Consider the following 24,622-nt stretch of genomic DNA (forward strand, 5'->3'; position numbering starts at 1 on the left):
GCCCTCTATAGCAACAACCCCACCCTCCATAGCTACAGGCCCTCCCCGTCCACATGAAGAAGCCCTCATCACACAGTAACAAATCCTCCCCCTCTAGCAGCCTCACTGCAGAAAGCAGCTGCTCCTCCCCCAGACACACACTGAACAGTTATCTATGGAAAGTGAAACTAGTGAGGAGGGAAAATCGTCCTACACCTATCCCTTGCTAGGGAGCTGGGTGGCGCAGGCGTTGGCCCCGCCGCTGCACTAACACCAACATGAGGAAAATGACAAACAGGGAAATACTTAGCTTTGCTCTGATGCACTTGCTCCTGGCAACAGAGACCAACACCTGAGTGCATCTTCCTCCACCGTGTACAACACCTGGGTGCAGCTTTACAACAACAGCGTCCAGCACTGAGTGCCGCCTTGGAGCAACCGAGTCCAGCACCTGAGTGCAGCAAACTGAGTGCAGTTCTCAGTAACAGAGTCCAGCAAACTGAGTGCAGCTCTACCCCATAGCTGCCACTCCACCAAGCTTTGCAGGAATTCACTGACACCATAGCTGCCGCTTTACACGAACTCCTCGCTGACACCATGGCTGCCACTCCAGGACTCTGAATGAGCCGCCCTGGACTCTCCTCCAGCTCCCCATCCAGCTTCTTCCTTCACCCAGGATGGTTGGAAAGCCCAACAATAATATCACCAACGTGAGTGAGCACTACTGACACACCTTTATAGAGCAAACACACATGTTAGTGATTCCTGTGCAATTACTCTAACCACCACCGGGGGCAAACAATCTCTAAAAACACCAGTGCAATGACCATACTGGCCACCGGGGCAAAACTATCTCTAAGCACAAGTGCAATGACCATACTGGCTACCGGGGACAAAACCAACCCTGAGCAAAACAGCTCACAGGAAAAAAAAGGTTACTTGCATTTAATCTGTCAGATCCACCCTGGATCATGACACATAGTTTGTGGTTACATGAGAGCTAAATCCCCCGGCATTGACGCGAGCCACGGATGCCAAACCTATATTGAGAATACCCTGCCCTCTCGTGCCTCCCCTTTGGCCAATTGTTGAGCCTCTCAAGGCAAATCAGAAGGGACCACGTCAGCGGGGATACCACTGCGTCATGTGAGAGCCAAGGGTATACTGGATACCAGACAGTACAAAAGCGTAGCAGAGGAGATTAACCATTCGCTATCTGGTAACCTTTACAGGAATACACTCCTTTTTACAATCATTTACCTACAGCAAAAATCAAACCTCCTGATGTACCCACCACAATAAGTGGGTGAAACGAGTCAAGATAGTTTAATAAATATTTCCCACATGTCTACTGTACATCAGCACAATTTTTGAAGCATACTTTTTTTTTGTTTGTTAGTAAGTTAAGGGTTAAAAGTTGACCAGTGAGTTCTCATTTTTCCAACAAAATTTACAAAACCATTTTTTTAGGGAACACATTATGTTTGAAGTGACTTTAAGGTGCCTATATGACAGAAAATACCCAAAAGTGACACCACTCTAAAAACTGCACCCCTCAAAGTCCTCAAAACCACATTCAAGAAGTTTATTAACTCTTAAGGTGCTTCACAGGAATTAATGAAATGTGGATGGAAAAAAATGAACATTTAAATTTTTTTAACAAAAATTTTTCTTTAGATCCAAATTTTTTTATTGAGAAAATGGATCCCAAAAAGTGTTGTGCAAATTCTCCTGAGTACACAGATATCCCATATGTGGTGGAAAACCACTGTTTGGGCGCACGGCAGGGCTCAGAAGGGAAGGAGCACCGTTTGACTTTTTGAACACAAAATTCGCTTGAATAGAGAATGGACCCCATGTCGAGTTTGGAGATGATGTGCCTAAACAGTGGAAATCCCCCACAAGTGAATCCATTTTGGAAACGACACCCCTAAAGGAATTTATTTAGCTATGTGGTGAGCACCGTGAACCCCCAGGTGCCTCTCAGATAATTGTAACGTGGAGTCGTTAAAATAAAAAAAAAAATTCAAAAAGATTTGAATGGGCACCTTGTCACTGATCTTTATAGCCCTAATTTTTTTTTATTTTCACAAGGATAACGGGACAAAATGGACCCCAAAATTTGTTGTGCAATTTCTCATGAGTATGCCGATACCTCATATGTGGGAGAAAACCACTGTCTGGGCGCATGTCAGGGCTCAGAAGTGAAGGAGTGACGTTTTTGAATGCAGACTTTGATGGAATGGTGTGCATGCATCATGTCACAGTAGGAGAGGTCCTGGTGTGCCGAAACCCCCCACAAGTGACCCTGTATTGGAATTGATATAGTGTGTCCTGGTACGTGAACTTTATAATGTTGTGGCCTACTTGAGTTGTGTAGGGTTTGTCAGGTTGGTATGCATAAGTGGTGTAGTTTTCATCAGGTTGGCATTTGTAAGTTGTGTAGTGTTCGTCAGGTAGGCATTCATGAGTTGTGTAGTATTCGTCAGGTTGGCATACGTGAGTTGTGTATGTCAGAAATGAATATAGTAGTTCATGGATGTGTGGTACAGTTTAAAGCATTTTTTTATACACAGGTCAGGTCTGTCAGGCCACGTATTGCATTGATAAGTGGTGTCCTTGCGCATCACCCTTCTGTAGCAGACTTGGCACCTCTTTTGCGGCCTTTTTTTTTTGTGCTTTGAGGGATTTCCACGGGTAAATTTTAGCCTGATACGATACGTGCACCTTCAGTTCCGGAAGTACTGGGGCCAGCTCCTTCATGATCTCCAAAGATCTGTACGATATGTACATCCAGCTTCTTGTACCACAGCTTGGTTTTTCTCATGGCACTGCATGGCTGGAGGACTTTTAACAGAGAGATCAACTCCCTCCATGTTTATACATAGTTTGGTTTGTGGACTTGCACCTCGTACAGTACTGGGGGTTCTGCCATCACCATGTATGGTGGTCAAGAAAAGGACATACACCAGTATGTGGTCACTACATTGGGCTCTGCTCTAACCCTTTCTGAGCAGCGGCCCAATTAGTGACTTGGGGAGCCCTCTCTGATTTTTGCGGACAGTACCGCAGGCTGCAGTAGTTCGCACATAGAGGGACTTGAAGAGAGGGATGCTGGTAGAAAATTTATCTACATAAAGGTGATAACCTTGATCCAGCAGTGTGTGCCCCAAATCCCACACAATTTTTCCACTCACTCCCAAGATGGGGGCATTCAGGAGGTTCAATCCCTTCATAAACTTGAGAGTGTTCCCTGAGGTACTCTCACAGTTTGTAGAGCTTAATTCCGTACCTGTCCCTCTTACTGGCAGGTACTGTCGGAATGTGAGCCTACCCTTGAAATGTATTAGCAACTCATCCACGAAAAGTCCCTTTTATACACGTACACCTCAGCAAACTTGTTGGTGAAGAGATCAATGTCCGGCCGAACTCTGACAAGTCTGTCAAAGTTGGTGTCATCTTGGGGAGGACACTGTGCATTATCATTGTAATGCAAAAATTTGTGGATTGCCTCAAATTGTTTAAAGTTATAGCCATGCAGAGCACTGGAGTGTTCTACAAAACGTCAACACTTCAATATTCTCTGGCTTCTAAGCTCTAGCACTGGCTTCTTCACTAACCTCATCTGAAGGACCAGGCCCCAAAATGTCATCATTTCTACCTTCTCTACATGGGGTCCACTAAAAAAATGATGAAGGGCAGTTTTGTGCCAAAAATTGCTGTGTGTACAAATTTGTCTGAGCTACCATGAGGTTTTAAAAACCCTCAGAGAAAAAGACTTTCAAGTCTATTTCTGTGAGGCTGGTTGTGTCAAATTGTATTCCTGATTGTGTAACAAAATCAGGAACCAGTGGCTCAATCTTTGGGGGATGAGGTCCATACAGGGTCAGTAACGGTGGGTGCTGGTTCAGTTTCTGCCCTGAGGCATCTGTGTGGCGGTTTGGTATCACTTGAGGAAGAAGAGGATGAAAAATTAAAGGAAGGTGGCATCCTCTCCCTCACTGTCCGAGTCTGAAGCAAGGAAAGCGTATGCCTCCTCCGCAGAACACCATGTTTCGGACGAGCGGGACAAAATTTTTTCATGTATGCGGTGTTTCTGTGCGTGTCAAATTTTATTTAGGTGTGTGTGTAAACTATTTTTTTCTTTAAGTAGAACAGATGTAGGACGCACGCACGGATGTGATTCTTTTTTTTCCGAGCTGACACTAATTCGATACAGTAGTACATGTAGTAGTACATGTAGTACAGTAGTACATGAAGATTACTACAGTATATTTTTAGTGCTCCTAATCTAATACTATCAACTAATCTAAATGATTTTTTACTCTATGTTCTTTTTTACCAAAAAAACAAAACTGGAGGCATAATCAAGAGAAATAGCGTGCACTCAAGTCTTATAATTGAGGTGCAGGTGTAACGGACCTGTAGGTCCTATTACCAATAATAATATAGAATCACCGCACACTCTGAGAAATATAATGCCAACAAGTGTTCAATTTATTATGTACAAAAACATGTGGGAGCCAAAAAAGAATATAAAGCACTAGATAGAAGCGATATATATAACGACGTTTCGGCTCAGCCCGAGCCTTTATCAGTTTATCGCTGCAAAATAGAGAAAATTTCATCAAAATATATACAGAGATCAAAAAACAATTGCAGAAAAAACAGAAAAGAGAATATACAACACCAAATAAACATCACATTATCCAAATATAATACAGTGATAAGAATACATATATACATATATACATAGATATTATACTGCTTCCACAGAGAACATGGATGTACGAAGCTGGAGCAAAAGCCCAGAGAACTAGTACCATATTCAATAGAATAAGGGGAATAGGGGGAAAGAAAAGGATTACCTGAATCCGTTTTCAAATCTTTTGAATAGATTGTAAGAGAACTCCCAAGAAAATAGCCCAAGTAAAACGGCTGAAAGGAATTCGTCAACATCATGGTTAGTAAAAATAGATAAAAAGAAAAAATAGAAAAATAAATAAAGTTGTAACCGTAGTTACTCTAGTTTAGTTACCTGTGTGTGGTGTATAGTGCATCGGCAATATGGTAGAGAAAAGCATAGCTACCATCCTTGTGATGAGAAGACTTAAGTATATGGTAATGTCATCAAAAAGTATTAGCCCACAGAATAGTATAATGAGATTAATAAATCCACACAAGATGGCCATGCTAAACAACGCTCTTAGTAAAATGCAGGACGTCTCACATTACTATGTGTGTTGCGCATAATATGTAAAATATCAGTAAATTCACTATATAATAGCGCTCTAATTAGATGTCATTTGGAGGGAGAGTTACCTGTGCTTATAGTGCTGTAAAGCGGCGCTCCCGCGCCCGGCTGCAATGGCGTCATGCTATAGCCCTCAGTATGTGGCTGTATTTATATGGGTGCCCAGGCGGCCGCATCCGGCCGGAAGTGAAACCCCTGAACCGGAAGTGACGTCGCGCTGTCTTAATATAGACACTGCGCATGTCTGTGATGGTTGTCAGGGTGATCAGCAGATCAGCGTCCCTGTAGTTTTTCTGATAGCGCTAAATAGTGTGTGTGAAGTACGTAGAGGCTATAATTGTATGACATGTGGACAGCATCATAGTATTGCAAAAGAATAATAAGAAAAGTTAATATAGAAGCAGGCATATGGAAAACAATAAACTATGAAAAGAAAATGAAATATGCAAAAGGAAAAAATAAAAGGAAAAAAAAGGGGAAAAAAATAAAAAAGGAAAATAACAAAGATGGTAAATAAAGAATAAGAGAATAAAAATGAAAATAAAAATAAATATAAAAATAGGGAATGAAAAATTGAAAAAACAAAATAAAGAATAAAAAATAAAATATAAAAATAAAGATAAAAAACCAACAAAGTTGCTGACCATGCGCAACTAGTTAAATATGCATGCATTGTATATAGGGTTATAAAGAAAAGTAAAAAATAAAAGATAAAAGACTACAAAATGAAAATTAAAAAATAAAAATAAAAAATTCAAAATAAGAGTCCAGTGGGCGGAGCAAAACTCACCTAGGGTAATAGCATGTTAGCGAGTCTGAAAAATAACAGAAGAAGCAGGGAAAAGGTTATTAGCAGTTATAGGAGCCAGTCTATCTCCCTATTGAGCCCCTTAGGGGCTAGAGTGTCTAACTTGTGTATCCAATAGGTTTCTCTCTCTCTTAATAATTTAACATGGTCGCCCCCTCTCCTTGGGCGTGGTACATGCTCGATTACCTGAAATTTTAATTGTGCCACTGAATGTCGATATTTAGTGAAATGTTCAGGTAAAGGTAACCAGTTTTTTTGACACCTAATTGTTGATTTGTGGCTGGCAATGCGGTCCTTAACATGCTGGGTTGTTTCCCCTACGTAGAGGAGGCCACATGGGCATTTTACCAGGTAAACCACAAAGTTCGAATCGCATGTATAGTAGCCACGTATAGGGAAGGATTTACCTGTCCTTGGATGAGTAATATTGTCTGACCTAATCACATTCGAACAGGCTGCGCAACTCAGACAAGGGAATGTGCCGCAACGGCGAGGGGCAAGTAGCCTCTGTGTAGTTGTAGGAAGTTTACTGCCTATGTCAGCCCTAACCACTTTATCGCGAATATTAGTAGGGCGTTTAGTGCAGATTAAAACTGGTGCTTCAAAAGAGCCGACGTCAGGGTAAGCCTTAGAGAGGAGGGGCCAGTGTTTTTTGATAATAGAATAGACTCTGGGCATTAGTGGATGGAAAGTATGTACAAATGGGATTCTTTCTTTTGCACACGTCCTCGGTAGAGGAGATGAAGGGGTTAATACCCGTTGTTTTTCAACCTCAAGTAGTTTTGCTGGATAACATCTGTCCCTAAATTTTTTTGTCATAATATCAAGTTTCTCATTACGAATGTCATGATCAGAAACGATACGTGCCACCCTATTAAATTGTGAGCGTGGAAGACTATTCTTGGTGGCCTTCGGGTGACAACTCGAGTAGTGTAGAAGACTGTTGGTATCCGTTGGTTTACAGTATAAATCTGTGGAGAGATTCCCCTCACTATCTTGTAGAACTTTTGTATCTAGAAAAGGGACCGATTCCATATTGAAATGTAGTGTGAACTGTAATTCTGGACGGATGGAATTGAGGTGTAGGTAGAAATCATGTAATGATGATGTGGTTCCTGTCCAAATAAAGAATATATCATCGATATAGCGGTGATATTCTATGGCATATTGTAAAAACAGATCATTACAGAACACATGATTGATCTCGAAGTAGTTCATGTAGGCATTAGCATACGCCGGCGCTATGTTCGCGCCCATCGCAGTCCCGCACTTCTGTATATAATAGGTATCCTCGTATAAAAAGTAGTTCTCATGTAATACAAGACTGAGAAGATCTAGACAAAACTGTATAGAGTCTGTTGACAGTTCTGAGGAACTGAGTAAAAATTTTGCAGCTTCAATCCCTTTGTCATGGGTGATTGAAGTGTAGAGGCTATTGACATCGAGGGTGGTGAGAAAACTGCCCGGGGGTACCTTGCCTAGCTGTTTAATGATATTAAGGAATTGACCCGTATCTAGAAGGAAGGATCTGGTCTGTTTAACTAGGGGTGTGAATATTTTCTCGAGAAAGATGGATAGTGGGGATAAAACAGAGTCGGTAGATGCGACAATTGGTCTGCCTGGCGGATTTTCTAGAGATTTATGTATCTTTGGTAGTATATAAAACACTGGTGTAATTGGATGGGGGTTCACAAGGAAATTGGCAGTTTTTTGATCAATTGTGTGACGGACCAAGTATGTTTTAGTAAGATTCCTAATCTTGTGAGTGATAGTGGAAACCGGATCCCTAGGAATAGTCCCATAAGTGCTGGTATCAGATAGTTGTCTATTCACTTCCCTATTGTAATCCATGTAGTTCATGACAACTAAGGCACCGCCTTTATCAGCCGGTTTAATTATAATGTTCTTATTGCTGTTAATAGAGCTAAGAGCCTGTTTCTCAGCAGGTGATAGATTGGAGTGAGTAGGGAAGAGACCGAGTTGTGTCTGGTGGGACAGCATTTTAACCTCACGGTCCACTAATGAAATAAATGTCTCCGTCGCATGGTATGTGCAAGGAGGACAAAATTTACTTGGACTGCGAAGACCAAGTGTAGAGATTGACAATTCCGGAATCTGAACATCACCCGGTATTGGAGATCTCTCACCCATAGGGTTAGGAGATAAGCCAAAGTGGGTTTTAAGTCTAACTGTCCGGTAAAACCTCTTGAGATCCTTCTCAAGCTGAAATGCATCCCACTTAGGAGTGGGGCAGAAAGATAGTCCCTTCTGAAGCAACGAAAGCTCAGAGGGAGAGAGGAGATAGTCCGAAATGTTGATCACCAGGTCTGATACTGCATCTGGTGTCTCACCTGTGAACGAGTTGCCATTCTTTCTCCTGCCTCGCCTGGTGGGTCTGTGGTTCGTGGGTCCCCTCGACGGCCCCGTCCTAAAAAACGTTGTCTGCCAGAATTCACGGAGGACTCGCTCCCGGAACTGAAGGACCCATTTCCACGTTGGTAACGGAATCTGCGCCATTGGCCCGTAGTAGCAGATGTATCGTTCCATCTGTAAACTCTGTTCATAGAATAATCGTCTGAATCACGTTGAAACTTCTGTCTCTTACGTTCCTGTAGAGACTTTTGATGTTCGGACAGGATTTTATCGGTTTTGGATTTCAATGATGACCACTCAGTTGAGGAAATAGAGGTGGAAAGTTGCGCTTCAATAGCCTGAATATTCTGCTTAGTTTCCACAATAGCCCTCTGAAGATATTCTACTGTCAATATAATGATGTCTAAGGAACACTTGTTGAGTATTTTTTTGTATTTATCACAATACTCTGTATTATCAGAGAAGAGAGTAGGGCGGAGATTGCTCCTGAGTCCCCTAGGAATTTTGCTCTGTCTATGGTATTCAGCTAATGTGGTACAATGCAGGTCATATGAAATTAGTTTGCGTTTAGCTTTCTCGTAATCTCTAGTCCTTAGTTCTTGGACCGGAGGTCTCAAAAATTCATTGGAACTAGTAACTTGAGCCAAGATATTGGAACAAGTGGCCAAATCATATGCAAACGTGTCAGTAGACATGTAGAAATAGGGAATAGACTGGTGCAAACGCCAATGTAACAACGTAATCAAGAGAAATAGCGTGCACTCAAGTCTTATAATTGAGGTGCAGGTGTAACGGACCTGTAGGTCCTATTACCAATAATAATATAGAATCACCGCACACTCTGAGAAATATAATGCCAACAAGTGTTCAATTTATTATGTACAAAAACATGTGGGAGCCAAAAAAGAATATAAAGCACTAGATAGAAGCGATATATATAACGACGTTTCGGCTCAGCCCGAGCCTTTATCAGTTTATCGCTGCAAAATAGAGAAAATTTCATCAAAATATATACAGAGATCAAAAAACAATTGCAGAAAAAACAGAAAAGAGAATGCGGTGATTCTATATTATTATTGGTAATAGGACCTACAGGTCCGTTACACCTGCACCTCAATTATAAGACTTGAGTGCACGCTATTTCTCTTGATTACGTTGTTACATTGGCGTTTGCACCAGTCTATTCCCTATTTCTACATGTCTACTGACACGTTTGCATATGATTTGGCCACTTGTTCCAATATCTTGGCTCAAGTTACTAGTTCCAATGAATTTTTGAGAACTCCGGTCCAAGAACTAAGGACTAGAGATTACGAGAAAGCTAAACGCAAACTAATTTCATATGACCTGCATTGTACCACATTAGCTGAATACCATAGACAGAGCAAAATTCCTAGGGGACTCAGGAGCAATCTCCGCCCTACTCTCTTCTCTGATAATACAGAGTATTGTGATAAATACAAAAAAATACTCAACAAGTGTTCCTTAGACATCATTATATTGACAGTAGAATATCTTCAGAGGGCTATTGTGGAAACTAAGCAGAATATTCAGGCTATTGAAGCGCAACTTTCCACCTCTATTTCCTCAACTGAGTGGTCATCATTGAAATCCAAAACCGATAAAATCCTGTCCGAACATCAAAAGTCTCTACAGGAACGTAAGAGACAGAAGTTTCAACGTGATTCAGACGATTATTCTATGAACAGAGTTTACAGATGGAACGATACATCTGCTACTACGGGCCAATGGCGCAGATTCCGTTACCAACGTGGAAATGGGTCCTTCAGTTCCGGGAGCGAGTCCTCCGTGAATTCTGGCAGACAACGTTTTTTAGGACGGGGCCGTCGAGGGGACCCACGAACCACAGACCCACCAGGCGAGGCAGGAGAAAGAATGGCAACTCGTTCACAGGTGAGACACCAGATGCAGTATCAGACCTGGTGATCAACATTTCGGACTATCTCCTCTCTCCCTCTGAGCTTTCGTTGCTTCAGAAGGGACTATCTTTCTGCCCCACTCCTAAGTGGGATGCATTTCAGCTTGAGAAGGATCTCAAGAGGTTTTACCGGACAGTTAGACTTAAAACCCACTTTGGCTTATCTCCTAACCCTATGGGTGAGAGATCTCCAATACCGGGTGATGTTCAGATTCCGGAATTGTCAATCTCTACACTTGGTCTTCGCAGTCCAAGTAAATTTTGTCCTCCTTGCACATACCATGCGACGGAGACATTTATTTCATTAGTGGACCGTGAGGTTAAAATGCTGTCCCACCAGACACAACTCAGTCTCTTCCCTACTCACTCCAATCTATCACCTGCTGAGAAACAGGCTCTTAGCTCTATTAACAGCAATAAGAACATTATAATTAAACCGGCTGATAAAGGCGGTGCCTTAGTTGTCATGAACTACATGGATTACAATAGGGAAGTGAATAGACAACTATCTGATACCAGCACTTATGGGACTATTCCTAGGGATCCGGTTTCCACTATCACTCACAAGATTAGGAATCTTACTAAAACATACTTGGTCCGTCACACAATTGATCAAAAAACTGCCAATTTCCTTGTGAACCCCCATCCAATTACACCAGTGTTTTATATACTACCAAAGATACATAAATCTCTAGAAAATCCGCCAGGCAGACCAATTGTCGCATCTACCGACTCTGTTTTATCCCCACTATCCATCTTTCTCGAGAAAATATTCACACCCCTAGTTAAACAGACCAGATCCTTCCTTCTAGATACGGGTCAATTCCTTAATATCATTAAACAGCTAGGCAAGGTACCCCCGGGCAGTTTTCTCACCACCCTCGATGTCAATAGCCTCTACACTTCAATCACCCATGACAAAGGGATTGAAGCTGCAAAATTTTTACTCAGTTCCTCAGAACTGTCAACAGACTCTATACAGTTTTGTCTAGATCTTCTCAGTCTTGTATTACATGAGAACTACTTTTTATACGAGGATACCTATTATATACAGAAGTGCGGGACTGCGATGGGCGCGAACATAGCGCCGGCGTATGCTAATGCCTACATGAACTACTTCGAGATCAATCATGTGTTCTGTAATGATCTGTTTTTACAATATGCCATAGAATATCACCGCTATATCGATGATATATTCTTTATTTGGACAGGAACCACATCATCATTACATGATTTCTACCTACACCTCAATTCCATCCGTCCAGAATTACAGTTCACACTACATTTCAATATGGAATCGGTCCCTTTTCTAGATACAAAAGTTCTACAAGATAGTGAGGGGAATCTCTCCACAGATTTATACTGTAAACCAACGGATACCAACAGTCTTCTACACTACTCGAGTTGTCACCCGAAGGCCACCAAGAATAGTCTTCCACGCTCACAATTTAATAGGGTGGCACGTATCGTTTCTGATCATGACATTCGTAATGAGAAACTTGATATTATGACAAAAAAATTTAGGGACAGATGTTATCCAGCAAAACTACTTGAGGTTGAAAAACAACGGGTATTAACCCCTTCATCTCCTCTACCGAGGACGTGTGCAAAAGAAAGAATCCCATTTGTACATACTTTCCATCCACTAATGCCCAGAGTCTATTCTATTATCAAAAAACACTGGCCCCTCCTCTCTAAGGCTTACCCTGACGTCGGCTCTTTTGAAGCACCAGTTTTAATCTGCACTAAACGCCCTACTAATATTCGCGATAAAGTGGTTAGGGCTGACATAGGCAGTAAACTTCCTACAACTACACAGAGGCTACTTGCCCCTCGCCGTTGCGGCACATTCCCTTGTCTGAGTTGCGCAGCCTGTTCGAATGTGATTAGGTCAGACAATATTACTCATCCAAGGACAGGTAAATCCTTCCCTATACGTGGCTACTATACATGCGATTCGAACTTTGTGGTTTACCTGGTAAAATGCCCATGTGGCCTCCTCTACGTAGGGGAAACAACCCAGCATGTTAAGGACCGCATTGCCAGCCACAAATCAACAATTAGGTGTCAAAAAAACTGGTTACCTTTACCTGAACATTTCACTAAATATCGACATTCAGTGGCACAATTAAAATTTCAGGTAATCGAGCATGTACCACGCCCAAGGAGAGGGGGCGACCATGTTAAATTATTAAGAGAGAGAGAAACCTATTGGATACACAAGTTAGACACTCTAGCCCCTAAGGGGCTCAATAGGGAGATAGACTGGCTCCTATAACTGCTAATAACCTTTTCCCTGCTTCTTCTGTTATTTTTCAGACTCGCTAACATGCTATTACCCTAGGTGAGTTTTGCTCCGCCCACTGGACTCTTATTTTGAATTTTTTATTTTTATTTTTTAATTTTCATTTTGTAGTCTTTTATCTTTTATTTTTTACTTTTCTTTATAACCCTATATACAATGCATGCATATTTAACTAGTTGCGCATGGTCAGCAACTTTGTTGGTTTTTTATCTTTATTTTTATTTTTATTTTTTATTTTTTATTCTTTATTTTGTTTTTTCAATTTTTCATTCCCTATTTTTATATTTATTTTTATTTTTATTTTCATTTTTATTCTCTTATTCTTTATTTACCATCTTTGTTATTTTCCTTTTTTATTTTTTTCCCCTTTTTTTTCCTTTTATTTTTTCCTTTTGCATATTTCATTTTCTTTTCATAGTTTATTGTTTTCCATATGCCTGCTTCTATATTAACTTTTCTTATTATTCTTTTGCAATACTATGATGCTGTCCACATGTCATACAATTATAGCCTCTACGTACTTCACACACACTATTTAGCGCTATCAGAAAAACTACAGGGACGCTGATCTGCTGATCACCCTGACAACCATCACAGACATGCGCAGTGTCTATATTAAGACAGCGCGACGTCACTTCCGGTTCAGGGGTTTCACTTCCGGCCGGATGCGGCCGCCTGGGCACCCATATAAATACAGCCACATACTGAGGGCTATAGCATGACGCCATTGCAGCCGGGCGCGGGAGCGCCGCTTTACAGCACTATAAGCACAGGTAACTCTCCCTCCAAATGACATCTAATTAGAGCGCTATTATATAGTGAATTTACTGATATTTTACATATTATGCGCAACACACATAGTAATGTGAGACGTCCTGCATTTTACTAAGAGCGTTGTTTAGCATGGCCATCTTGTGTGGATTTATTAATCTCATTATACTATTCTGTGGGCTAATACTTTTTGATGACATTACCATATACTTAAGTCTTCTCATCACAAGGATGGTAGCTATGCTTTTCTCTACCATATTGCCGATGCACTATACACCACACACAGGTAACTAAACTAGAGTAACTACGGTTACAACTTTATTTATTTTTCTATTTTTTCTTTTTATCTATTTTTACTAACCATGATGTTGACGAATTCCTTTCAGCCGTTTTACTTGGGCTATTTTCTTGGGAGTTCTCTTACAATCTATTCAAAAGATTTGAAAACGGATTCAGGTAATCCTTTTCTTTCCCCCTATTCCCCTTATTCTATTGAATATGGTACTAGTTCTCTGGGCTTTTGCTCCAGCTTCGTACATCCATGTTCTCTGTGGAAGCAGTATAATATCTATGTATATATGTATATATGTATTCTTATCACTGTATTATATTTGGATAATGTGATGTTTATTTGGTGTTGTATATTCTCTTTTCTGTTTTTTCTGCAATTGTTTTTTGATCTCTGTATATATTTTGATGAAATTTTCTCTATTTTGCAGCGATAAACTGATAAAGGCTCGGGCTGAGCCGAAACGTCGTTATATATATCGCTTCTATCTAGTGCTTTATATTCTTTTTTGGCTCCCACATGTTTTTGTACATAATAAATTGAACACTTGTTGGCATTATATTTCTCAGAGTGTGCGGTGATTCTATATTAAAACTGGAGGCATGTCAGTGATGTTCGTCATCGACCAGCACTCGATGGCTGTAAGACACATGCACGGAAGTGGTGCAAAAAGGGGATAAAAAAAGACCTTGCCAAAAACGAGCACGGGTGCTAATCGGTGATTTACATCTGATCGGCGGCTGTAGGACGCGCACACGGAGTGGTGCAAAGGGGGGGAGAGGAGAAAAATAGTGGAAAAAAAAGTCGTGGAAAACGGCAGCTGCAGGATGCACTATAAAGAAAGAAAACTGTCAAAAATTGAGTGATCAAGAACTGATTAGCGCTCTGTGGCAGAAAGGTATGTAGGGCGGACAGGGGAACAGGGGGAAAGAGGGGAGAGAGGGTTTGGGGTGGATTAGGAAAGAGTCAAGGAGGGCTCAGAAACTCTTCTTTCTTCAGCAGCAGGAGCAATAGCACAGGCAACAGCAGGAAGAATTCTGATGTCATAGGCTTCTGTGGCACCACAAGGTTCAGCACAGCGCACAGAGCGTGACCGCCCTGTACAAATCCACAGCTAGAATGAGGAAGTACAGGGCGGTCCCACCATGTCTGTGCGCTCTGATTGGTGCGATCGATGTCTGAGTCAATCGCACCAATAAGAGCAGGACCTGGTGATCCTGGTGTTGCTAGGCTCCAGCCTATGATCAGTGCTGGACATCAGTGTTTCAGACAATCTGATTACCTGGATCACTGATAAACGCTGCGTTTGGCTGTTCAGAATTGAACAACCAATCACAGTGATCATAGTTGCGGCCACTCCCAGGGCAACGACACCCATGTGCTCAGGTCCAAGATGGTGCCGGAATTTTAATGCGATCACGGTGCCGCATTAAAGATATGACGTAGCAATATGCCAAAGATTGGTAAGTACCATCCGACCATGACATATGGATACGTCCAATGTTGGGAAGGGGTTAAGCATTAAATCATTTTATTTTTAATTTGTAGTGGAATTCCATTTATGCAACAGCTGGACTAATCCAAAACTCTAATTTGCAAGAAAAATAGTCCCACAATGCCCAATGCTTAATGAGCATCAGTCAGTCAATCAGGAGAAAACATCAACTTTTGAAACCCCCCCAAAAAAAATTCACATTCCTGGTGTTATGAAGCAATAATTGTGCATTTTGTACACACTAAATACTGTGCAAATGTTTTAAGCGGGTGTGGAAAAAAAATGCTGCAGAGTGAGAAAGCTTTCAAAAATAGTGTAAATAGTTTATCTAGATCAGGTAACAAAATGCTAAGTGAACGAACAAAAAAGAAATAATTCACATGAATGATTGGTGTGACTGCCATTTGCTTGCAAAACAGCATCAACTCGACGTATATGTGCATATATACTACTCAAAAAAATAAAGGGAACATTTAAACAACAGAATATAACTCCAAGTAAATCAAACTTCTGTGAAACCAAACTGTCCACTTAGGAAGCAAGACTGAATGACAATCAATTTCACATGCTGTTGTGCAAATGGAATAGACAACAGATGGAGATTATTGGCAATTATCAAGATACCCTCAATAAATGAGTGGTTCTGCAGGTGGGGACCACATCTCAGTACCAATGCTTTCTGGCTGATGTTTTGGCCACTTTTGAATGTTGGTTGTGCTTTCTCACTCGTGGTAGCATGAGACGGACTCTACAACCCACACAAGTGGCTCGGGCAGTGCAGCTCCTCCAGACTGGCACATCAATGCGAGCTGTGGCAAGAAGGTTTGCTGTGCCTGTTAGCGTAGTGTCCAGAGCCTGGAGGCACTACCAGGAGACAGGCCAGTACACCAGGAGCCGTGGAGGGGGCCGTAGGAGGGAAACAACGCAGCAGCAAGACTGCTACCTCTGCCTTTGTGCAAGGAGAAACAGGAGGAGCACTGCCAGACCCCTGCAAAATGACCTTCAGCCGGACACAAATGGTTAGAAACCGACTCCATGAGGATGGTCTGAGGGCCCGACGTCCACAGATGGGGGTTGTGCTCACAGTCCAACACCGTGCAGGACGCTTGGTATTTGCCACAGAACACCAGGATTGGCAAATTCGCCACTAGCCCCCTGTGCTCTTCACTGATGAAAGCAGGTTCACACTGAGCACATGTGACAGAGTCTGGAGACGCCGTGGAGTGATCTGCTGCCTGCAACATCCTTCAGCATGACCGGTTGGCAGTGGGTCAGTAATGGTGTGGGGTGGCATTTCTTTGGAGGGCCGCACAGCCCTCCATGTGCTCGCCAGAGGTAGCCTGAATGCCATTAGGTACCGAGATGAGATCGTCAGACCCCTTGTGAGACCATATGCTGTGTGGTTGGCCCTGGGTTCCTCCTAATGCAGGACAATGCCAGACTTCATGTCGCTGGAGTGTGTCAGCAGTTCCAGCAAGATGAAGGCATTGAAGCTATTAACTGGCCCGCCCGTTCTCCAGACCTGAATCCAATTGAGCACATCTGGGACATCATGTCTTGCTCCATCAACCAACGTCACGTTGCACCACAGACTATCCAGGAGCTAGCAGATGCTTTAGTCCAGGTCTGGGAGGAGATCCCTCAGGAGACTATCCACTGCCTCAGCAGGATCATGCCCAGGCATTGTACAGTAGGGAGGTCATACAGGCATGTGGAGGCCACACACAATACTGAGCATCATTTTGACTTGTTTTAGGGACATTACATTCCACTTTAATTTTGTGTGTGACTCCAAATCCAGGCCTCCATCTAATATATCAAGCTCAATGTGGATGTGTGTGTATGTATGTACAGTATGTATGTATGTGTGTGTGTGTGTGTGTATGTCCGGGATTGGCATCCGCACCGTCGCAGCTACAGCCACAAAATTTGGCACAGTCACACGTCTGGACCCCGAGAGCATCATAGGCTATGTTGTGAGGCAAAATTTTAACCCCGCGCGTTCCAATTCAAACAATTTTGCCCCTATCTACATAATGGGGAAAAAGTGTATGTATTGGCATCTACACCGTCATAGCTACAGCCAAAAAATTTTGCACAGTCACACGTCTGGACTCCCAGAGCGTCATAGGCTATGTTGTGAGGCACAATTTTAACCCCGCGCGTTCCAATTCACCAAACAATTTTGCCCCTATCTACATAAAGGGGAAAAAGTGTATGTATGTATTGGCATCTGCACCGTCGTAGCTACAGCCACACGTCTGGACCCCGAGAGCGTCATAGGCTATGTTGTGAGGCGGAATTTTAACCCCACGCTTTCCAATTCACCAAACAATTTTGCCCCTAACTACATAAAGGGGAAAAAGTGAAAGGAAAAGTGTTGGAGGCAAATTGACAGCTGCCAGATGTGAACAAGGGGGACTGAAAGAATGAGAGCGATGGCGCCAAACAGTATATACCGTACAGTTGCTAAGGTGGGGCCCTGACATGGGATACTCACCACACACGGGGATATGAACACACACACAAAATGCACCACACACTACCACGTGCTTCAACACATATACCACCCTCAGCACACATTTCACCACACATACACCAACCTCGCCACATAAAAGTCGAAACACAAAAGTCGCCACTCAAAACTTGCCATGCTGTCCCAGAGCGGTTTAAAAGATGAAAAATGAGCTGTGATTGGTTGCTATCAGCAACAGTTTTCTTTGTAGACAGTTGTGGTAACTGAGGCCTATTATTCTTATCATTTCTATGGTGTTATCGTCCTTCTGTAAAGCTGGAAATAACACAATTTATTACCGTGCCAACACAGACCACCCTCTGACACAGACTGCAGGGGGAGCCCAGTATCACACAGGATAGGATTAGATACACGGCTCAGCAGTCAGTATCACACAGGAGAGGATTAGACACATGGCTCAGCAGGCAGTATCACACAGGATAGGATTAGATACACAGCTCAGCAGTCAGTATCACACAGGATTAGATACACAGCTCAGCAGTCAGTATCACACAGGATAGGAATAGATACACGGCTCAGCACACAGTATCACACAGATTAGTATTAGATACACGGCTCAGCACACAGTATCACACAGAAAAGTATTAGATACACGGCTCAGCAGTCAATATCACACAGGATAGGATTAGATGCACGTTTTTTATGTGCAATATAATCATTATAATTTGTTATAACTAACCACAGTTGGTTACTATGCCTGGGCAACGCCGGGCTCTTCAGCTAGTTGGTTAATAAATTTGATTTCCATTGATTATTTTTGTGTGAGTTTGTTGTCAGCACATTCAACTTTGTACAGGACAAAGTATTCAATGAGAATATTTCATTCATTCAGCTCTAGGATGTGTTATTTGAGTGTTCATTTTTTTTTGAGCAGTGTAGATTTTTAAGAAACGTGGCAGAGAGCTTGTTCTAAACATCTTGTCTTCAGCGTAAAGAACAAGGAGTCCTAGAAGTGAAGATCTGGTCCCCACCTATCACATCATCAAATCTGTTTGGAATTACATGGAGATAGAAGGATTTTCACAAGCTAACATCCACAGAAGATCTGTGGTTAGTGCTCCAGGATGCTTGGAACAACCTCACTGCATAGTTCCGTTAAAAACTGTGTGCAAGTATATCTAGAAGAATTGATGCTTTGTTGATGTCTTGAAGGCAAAGTGTGGTCACACCAAAAATTGAGTCGAGTTTTGTTAATTGATAAAAAGAAACCATTTACACTTCTATTTTTTTTAAAGTAATCTTACTTTGCAACAATTTTTCTGCACCTGCCTAAAGTTTTGCACAGTATTTTGTGTATGTATATATGCACAATATGGATTGGGAACGTTATCATTGTAATAAATTTGAATGTTCACAAATGCTGATATTCATGTTTGTGATGACCGTGAAGGATCCACACCGCACCACCCTGATTGACGTCAGTATTACGTCAGCAAGATCACGCAGCAAGGTCTCCTCACTTGCACCAACGTGACATTCAGCACCCCCTGGGGACATGTAAGGTCAGCTTAGAAAAGTTTTACACAGACACCCCATTGTCCACACAGTGAGTGAGAGGTGTCCCATGCAGTTACTGATGTGGCACCACACTCGCCAACAACCCTGACAGGCTGGGATGGGAGGCCCCTTGCACTAGCACAAGTGCAACAGAACCTTATCAGCCTGGTAGGAATGCCACCAGTTCCTCATCCAATATACGTCTGGTCTTTTAAGGCTATGTGCCCACGTTGCAGAAATGCTGTGGAATTGTCCGCAGCATTTCCGCAACTCCCCACTGCGGGTAAAACGCATGCGGAGTTCGCATGCGTTTTCCCGCAAAACACAAGCGTTTTTAGCTTGCAGAACGCTAGCGCTTTTCCAAGCGATTTGAAGCATCGCTTGGAAAAGAGACAGGTTGGTCACACTTGTCAAGCATAGTGCTTGACAAGTGTGACCAACTTTTTATTATTGATGCTGCCCATGCAGCATCAATAGTAAAAGACAGAATGTTAAAAATAATAAAAAAATAGAGATATACTTACCTTCTGTCGGCACCCGCTCCTCATTGGCGCTGCTGGCAACTTCCATTTCCAGAACGGAACAGAAGTTGCTGGCAGTGCCGATGAGGGCCAGGAGGACTCCGGGGGCCGACAGAGGGTAAATATATCCCTATTTTTTAATTTTGATTCTATTTTTTAGAGGAATATGGTACCCAGGGCATGGAGGAGAGTCTCCTCTCCTCCAGACCCTGGGTACCATCCGCACATGAAGCGCTCACTTTACGAAGGGTGGGCATAGCCACATGCGTAAAGTGAGCGTTTCAATGCAATCCTATGGCGGCAGGATCGCCGCGATTCCGCAAAATTAATGGACATGCTGCAGATTTTACCGCTATATGATTCCGCAGTGGAAAAATCCGCAGCATTGGCACAGCAACTGCGGAATCCCATAGGATTGCATGGGAATGCGTTTTGTTAGCGTTTTTTAATCGTTTCCACGGCGGAAACGCTTAAAAAAACGCAACGTGGGCACACAGCCTAGGGTTATATTGGGCCAGAAGCCCACCCCCAGTAGCGTGTGAGATTAGGCCGAAAAACAGATGTGTGGATTCGTACATTTAGGTAAAAGAGCAGCCCAAGGTTAAATTATATATTTAATTGCATTAAGGGCACACTAGACAATACACTACAGTGGGTACGGAAAGTATTCAGACCCCTTTAAATTTTTCACTCTTTGTTTCATTGCAACCATTTGCTAAATCAAACTGTTTTTCCAGGATAACCTTGTATGCGGCTTGATTCACACGTCCTTCACAAAGATTAACCTGCCCAATTTCATCCTTGCTGAAGCATCCTCAGATCATCACCGATCCTCCACTAAATTTCACAGTGAGTGCAAGACACTGTCGCTTGTACGCCTCTCCAGGTCTCCGTCTAACCATTAGAAGGCCAGGTGTTCGGCAAAGCTGAAAATTAGACTCATTACTCCAGTCCTCTATGGTGCAATCCTTATGGTGTTTGGCAAATTTCAGCCTGGCTCTCCTTTGCTTCTCAATGATGAAAGGCTTTTGTTTTACCTTTACATGACTTGAGCCCTGCCTCTAGGAGTCTGATACGAACTTTTCTTGCCGTACTCTTCACCCCAGCTGCCATTTGCTATTCCTTTTGAAGGTCACTTGATGTCATCCTGCGGTTGCTGAGTGACATTCGAATAAGATGACGATTATCCCGGTCGGAGACTCGTTTTTTGCCCTCTGCTGGTCTGTAGCTTTGTTGTCCCCAATGTCTGCTGCTTGACCTTGTTGTAATTGACTGCGGTCTTAAGGATGGAGACAACATGACGCTCATTGTATCTCTCTGCTAGTAAAGCCAGAATTGAGCTCTTTTCCTCACTCAAGACTTTTCTTTTCAACTCCTTTGGCATGGTTAAAAGTTATTTTTTCATTCCTATTACTTTTGGGATATCACTAGCACTTGTTTTGCTATCCAGCTTGTCCTATTGCAAGAGGATTGTGAACACCACAGAAGGGTTTTTTATGCTTTCCTTCGTTAAATAAGGTTTGGTTCAGATGATCACCTAATCAGAAGCACATTAAGTAGAATGAGGTGTACTCTGGTTGGTATTCAACTGACACTGGAATGGAATGGCTGTCAGACATGTAGAGAAGCTGATATTTATAAAACTGTGCCGTGGTTTCTTAATTTTTGCCAGAGCTGTAATGGTCACATATGAAAATACAATAGTGATAGGACAATATGTATAAGCAGAACATATGGTCAGTTCCCAGTTAGATGAAAGGCCTAGCTTGTGGGGGAGGAGCTGCCACATGGGAGACTTGTGGTCCCCTTTGTGTGTGACTTCTCACAAGATGTGTCCTTGCGACCTCCCAGAGAAAAAGCAATAGGAATTGCTTCACAAAAGCATTTAACCCTCTGGGTCACTCCCCTCCTGCCCTATGGTCTGAACCTAAATCCCTTCCCCTGGAGGTTTGGAGGTAAATCTCCCAAAACTTATGAAAGATCATAACTCCTTTCTGGGCGGTCCTAAGGCAGCGGTTCTGGCGCCATCGGATCCGACAAGGCCCCTGCTACTTATAGAGACTAAACACAATTTTGCTACCTAGCTGCTAGTGGCTGTTTTATGTATGTCCCTGCCCATGCATGTTAGGATGATTCGAGACCCTGGCAGGCGTTTGCCCTGTTGGGGGGGGTCCTCGGAAATATACACAATATACAGCTAGGATGTACAGTATTTCCATAACTCCTTTATGAAATCCTAGCATGCTGAACAAAGGACTCAGGCTGCATGGCTTGGATCCACGGGGGTCTTCGTGTAGAAGGTTGCAGCTAGATAGTAGGGGGTGTGAAAAGGTTTTTGTAAATCAGATGCTAAATAGGATACAGATTGACAATGGAATAATATATCCAGTATTCTTCACAATGTTTATTGCAGGTTTTGGTGGCTGCCAGTACTAACCTTGAAGTTCCATTTATCACTAGTCTGTCGGCAGAGATTGAGATCCAGCTCGGCAATCAAAAGACCATCAGATACCCTATTTAGCCCAGGGGTACGACTGCCATCAGGAGCTGCTACATAACTAGATCCATAAAAGTGGCCAAAATCATGATGCGCTAAAGAAGGAAAAGATGTCTATTAATATGGTTGTCATAGTAAATGTCACACTGATTAAAATTATATAAATATATCTATCTGATTATATGTATATGTGTGAGTGTCAAGCCCCGCCCACTCCACATAGCCACACTCACACCACATGCAAAGCCCCGCATGATAAATATCTTACTATATATATATATATTTCATGGGCACATCTTCTTGAGGACAACAGGTTACACTGCCTGTGTTGCCCATAGCAACCAGTCACTAAGCATCTTCCATTTCACCAGAGCTGTTTAAAAGATGAAAGCTGAGCTGTGATTGTTTGCTATGAGCAACAGTTTTCCCACTCCACAACACCTCAGCAGACACTGACCGGGTGGGAGAAATCTAGCATCCCCTGGGAACATAAGCTCCAGCCATTGTCTGTCCCCCAGAAAGGAGCAGAGAGCACATGACAGAAATTAATCACCCCCTCCTCTATTACTGCCAGGCTCTGTTGTTACCGGCATAGAAATTCGCATAATCAGCGGCCACACACAGAGCCGCACTGCCAGGTTACATAACAGCACATCTCCAGGAACTCCATGCTCAGCGCCACCTGGCTCGGGACTATGGCATGAAGGATTTATGATCAGTATATGGGCATGGGACTATGGGATGGAGGATATGATGGGTATATGGGCACAAAACTATGGGATAGAGGATGTGTGATGGGTATATGGGCACGGCACTATGGGATAGAGGATGTGTGATTATATGGGTACAGGACTATGGGATGGAGGATATGTATGATGGGTATATGGGCACTGGATTTTGTTGTAACTAACCACAGTTAGTTACTAGGCCCGGGCAACGCCGGGCTCTACAGCTAGTATATATTTTAATCCGATAGAGAAAACTTACTTTTATCAATATACAGTGTATCTATATCCTAGTTCATTAACCTGTGCACTATACCTATAGTCAAAATGAAGTAGAAGAGTAGTTTTTTGGTAAGGGTCACAAATTTAATTATCAAATCTGATACAAGCCCCAACCACCTCTAAAATCCTTAACGTGGGGATGTTGTATTTTGTATTATTTTGTATGAAGCATGTTTTATTTAAAATATGGAGATTATGAATGCTTCTGAGTTCACATTTATTAATAAGCAGCAGTCTTATTATGTTGTCACCTTTCTTGCCATCTCCTGATGTAAACTCGTTTTCAAAGTGTTCCTTAAAAAAAAATGTCCAGAAAAAAAAACTTAGGTTATAGTCACTTTTAAACAAAAATGAACACGTGGAGGTTCAGGAGGACGAGCACATATTTATACTCACAGATCCCACACGGTTAACGGCACAGGTGAAGCAATGATTGGCAATGGCTGCATTTCTTGCCTCGATGGGCCACAGAGACTCGCTGGAAATAAATCAGGGCCATATTATATTAAAGGGGTTTTCCAGCCCTACATACCTGATTGCCTATCTGTAGAATAGGCTATTGATAACAGATGAGTTGTTAATCCCAACTCCTGGCACAAATGCTGATCAGCTTGCTAGAAAAGGTGCCGTTTACCCACCGCAGCTATATGCTTTTCGTAGTGGAGTGCTTTCTGTTGCAATTCACTACAGCTCGGTCACATTAATCGTATAGTTCTAAAAAAAAAAAACCTGAATATGGCAAAGTGTGAGGAACTTATTGTCTATAAACATTTTATTTACTACCAAAAATCTGCTTTTATTAAAAAAAAAATAATAGTTACAGCTATAATATATGTATGTAAGAAACTAAAACTAGTATAAGGCAAACCACACTCATGATAAGGCTACATCCGTTGTACGCGTCCTTGTACTGTCCATTTTTTTTCTTGGACAGCACACTGACTCACAGAGTGTCATTGATCCGTACACACAATTATGAAAAAAAGGACCTACTTTTCTGCTTCGCGAGACTCCGCAGGTCCTATTCTCATCCATTTTGTGGACCAAACTCTGCCATTAAAGTCTAATCTTTTTACTTTTGCGGTCCAGCCTATTTTCAGTAATCCATTGTTGTTTTTCCTCCTAATTATGTAATGTTGTGTAATTATGATAAAATACTTGCCAATCGCCATTTTCCCCAGTTTCCAGTTTCCAATGTAAATCTATAAGACTCAAAATTGGGCTGTAGACATATGATGAGAAAGTGACGTCCGCTCTACATGTAAAACCCATGGGAGCCAGTTAGACTCATCTCAGGTCACATGGGCCAGAAGAGGACTGCAGCGGAGATGGAAAGTGGGGAAGAAAGGAT

The 24,622-nt window shown here is 42.3% G+C and overlaps 1 protein-coding gene across 1 annotated transcript in view; it reads right to left on the reverse strand.

Moving 5' to 3' along the window:
- The window catches only part of UPB1 (beta-ureidopropionase 1), an 86,669-nt gene that overhangs the window by 1,162 nt on the left and 60,885 nt on the right, over positions 1–24,622 (reverse strand). The window contains exons 7-9 of the mRNA XM_073563761.1: positions 23,668–23,749; positions 23,523–23,565; positions 22,205–22,359 (exon numbers count right to left, since the gene is read on the reverse strand). Coding sequence (XP_073419862.1) covers positions 22,205–22,359; positions 23,523–23,565; positions 23,668–23,749 — 280 coding nt within the window. The remainder of the gene's footprint in view (positions 1–22,204; positions 22,360–23,522; positions 23,566–23,667; positions 23,750–24,622) is intronic.

Source organism: Dendrobates tinctorius, unplaced genomic scaffold, assembly GCF_039654945.1.
Source record: "Dendrobates tinctorius isolate UK_male_01 unplaced genomic scaffold, ASM3965494v1 ptg000397l, whole genome shotgun sequence".
Lineage (NCBI taxonomy): Eukaryota > Metazoa > Chordata > Amphibia > Anura > Dendrobatidae > Dendrobates > Dendrobates tinctorius.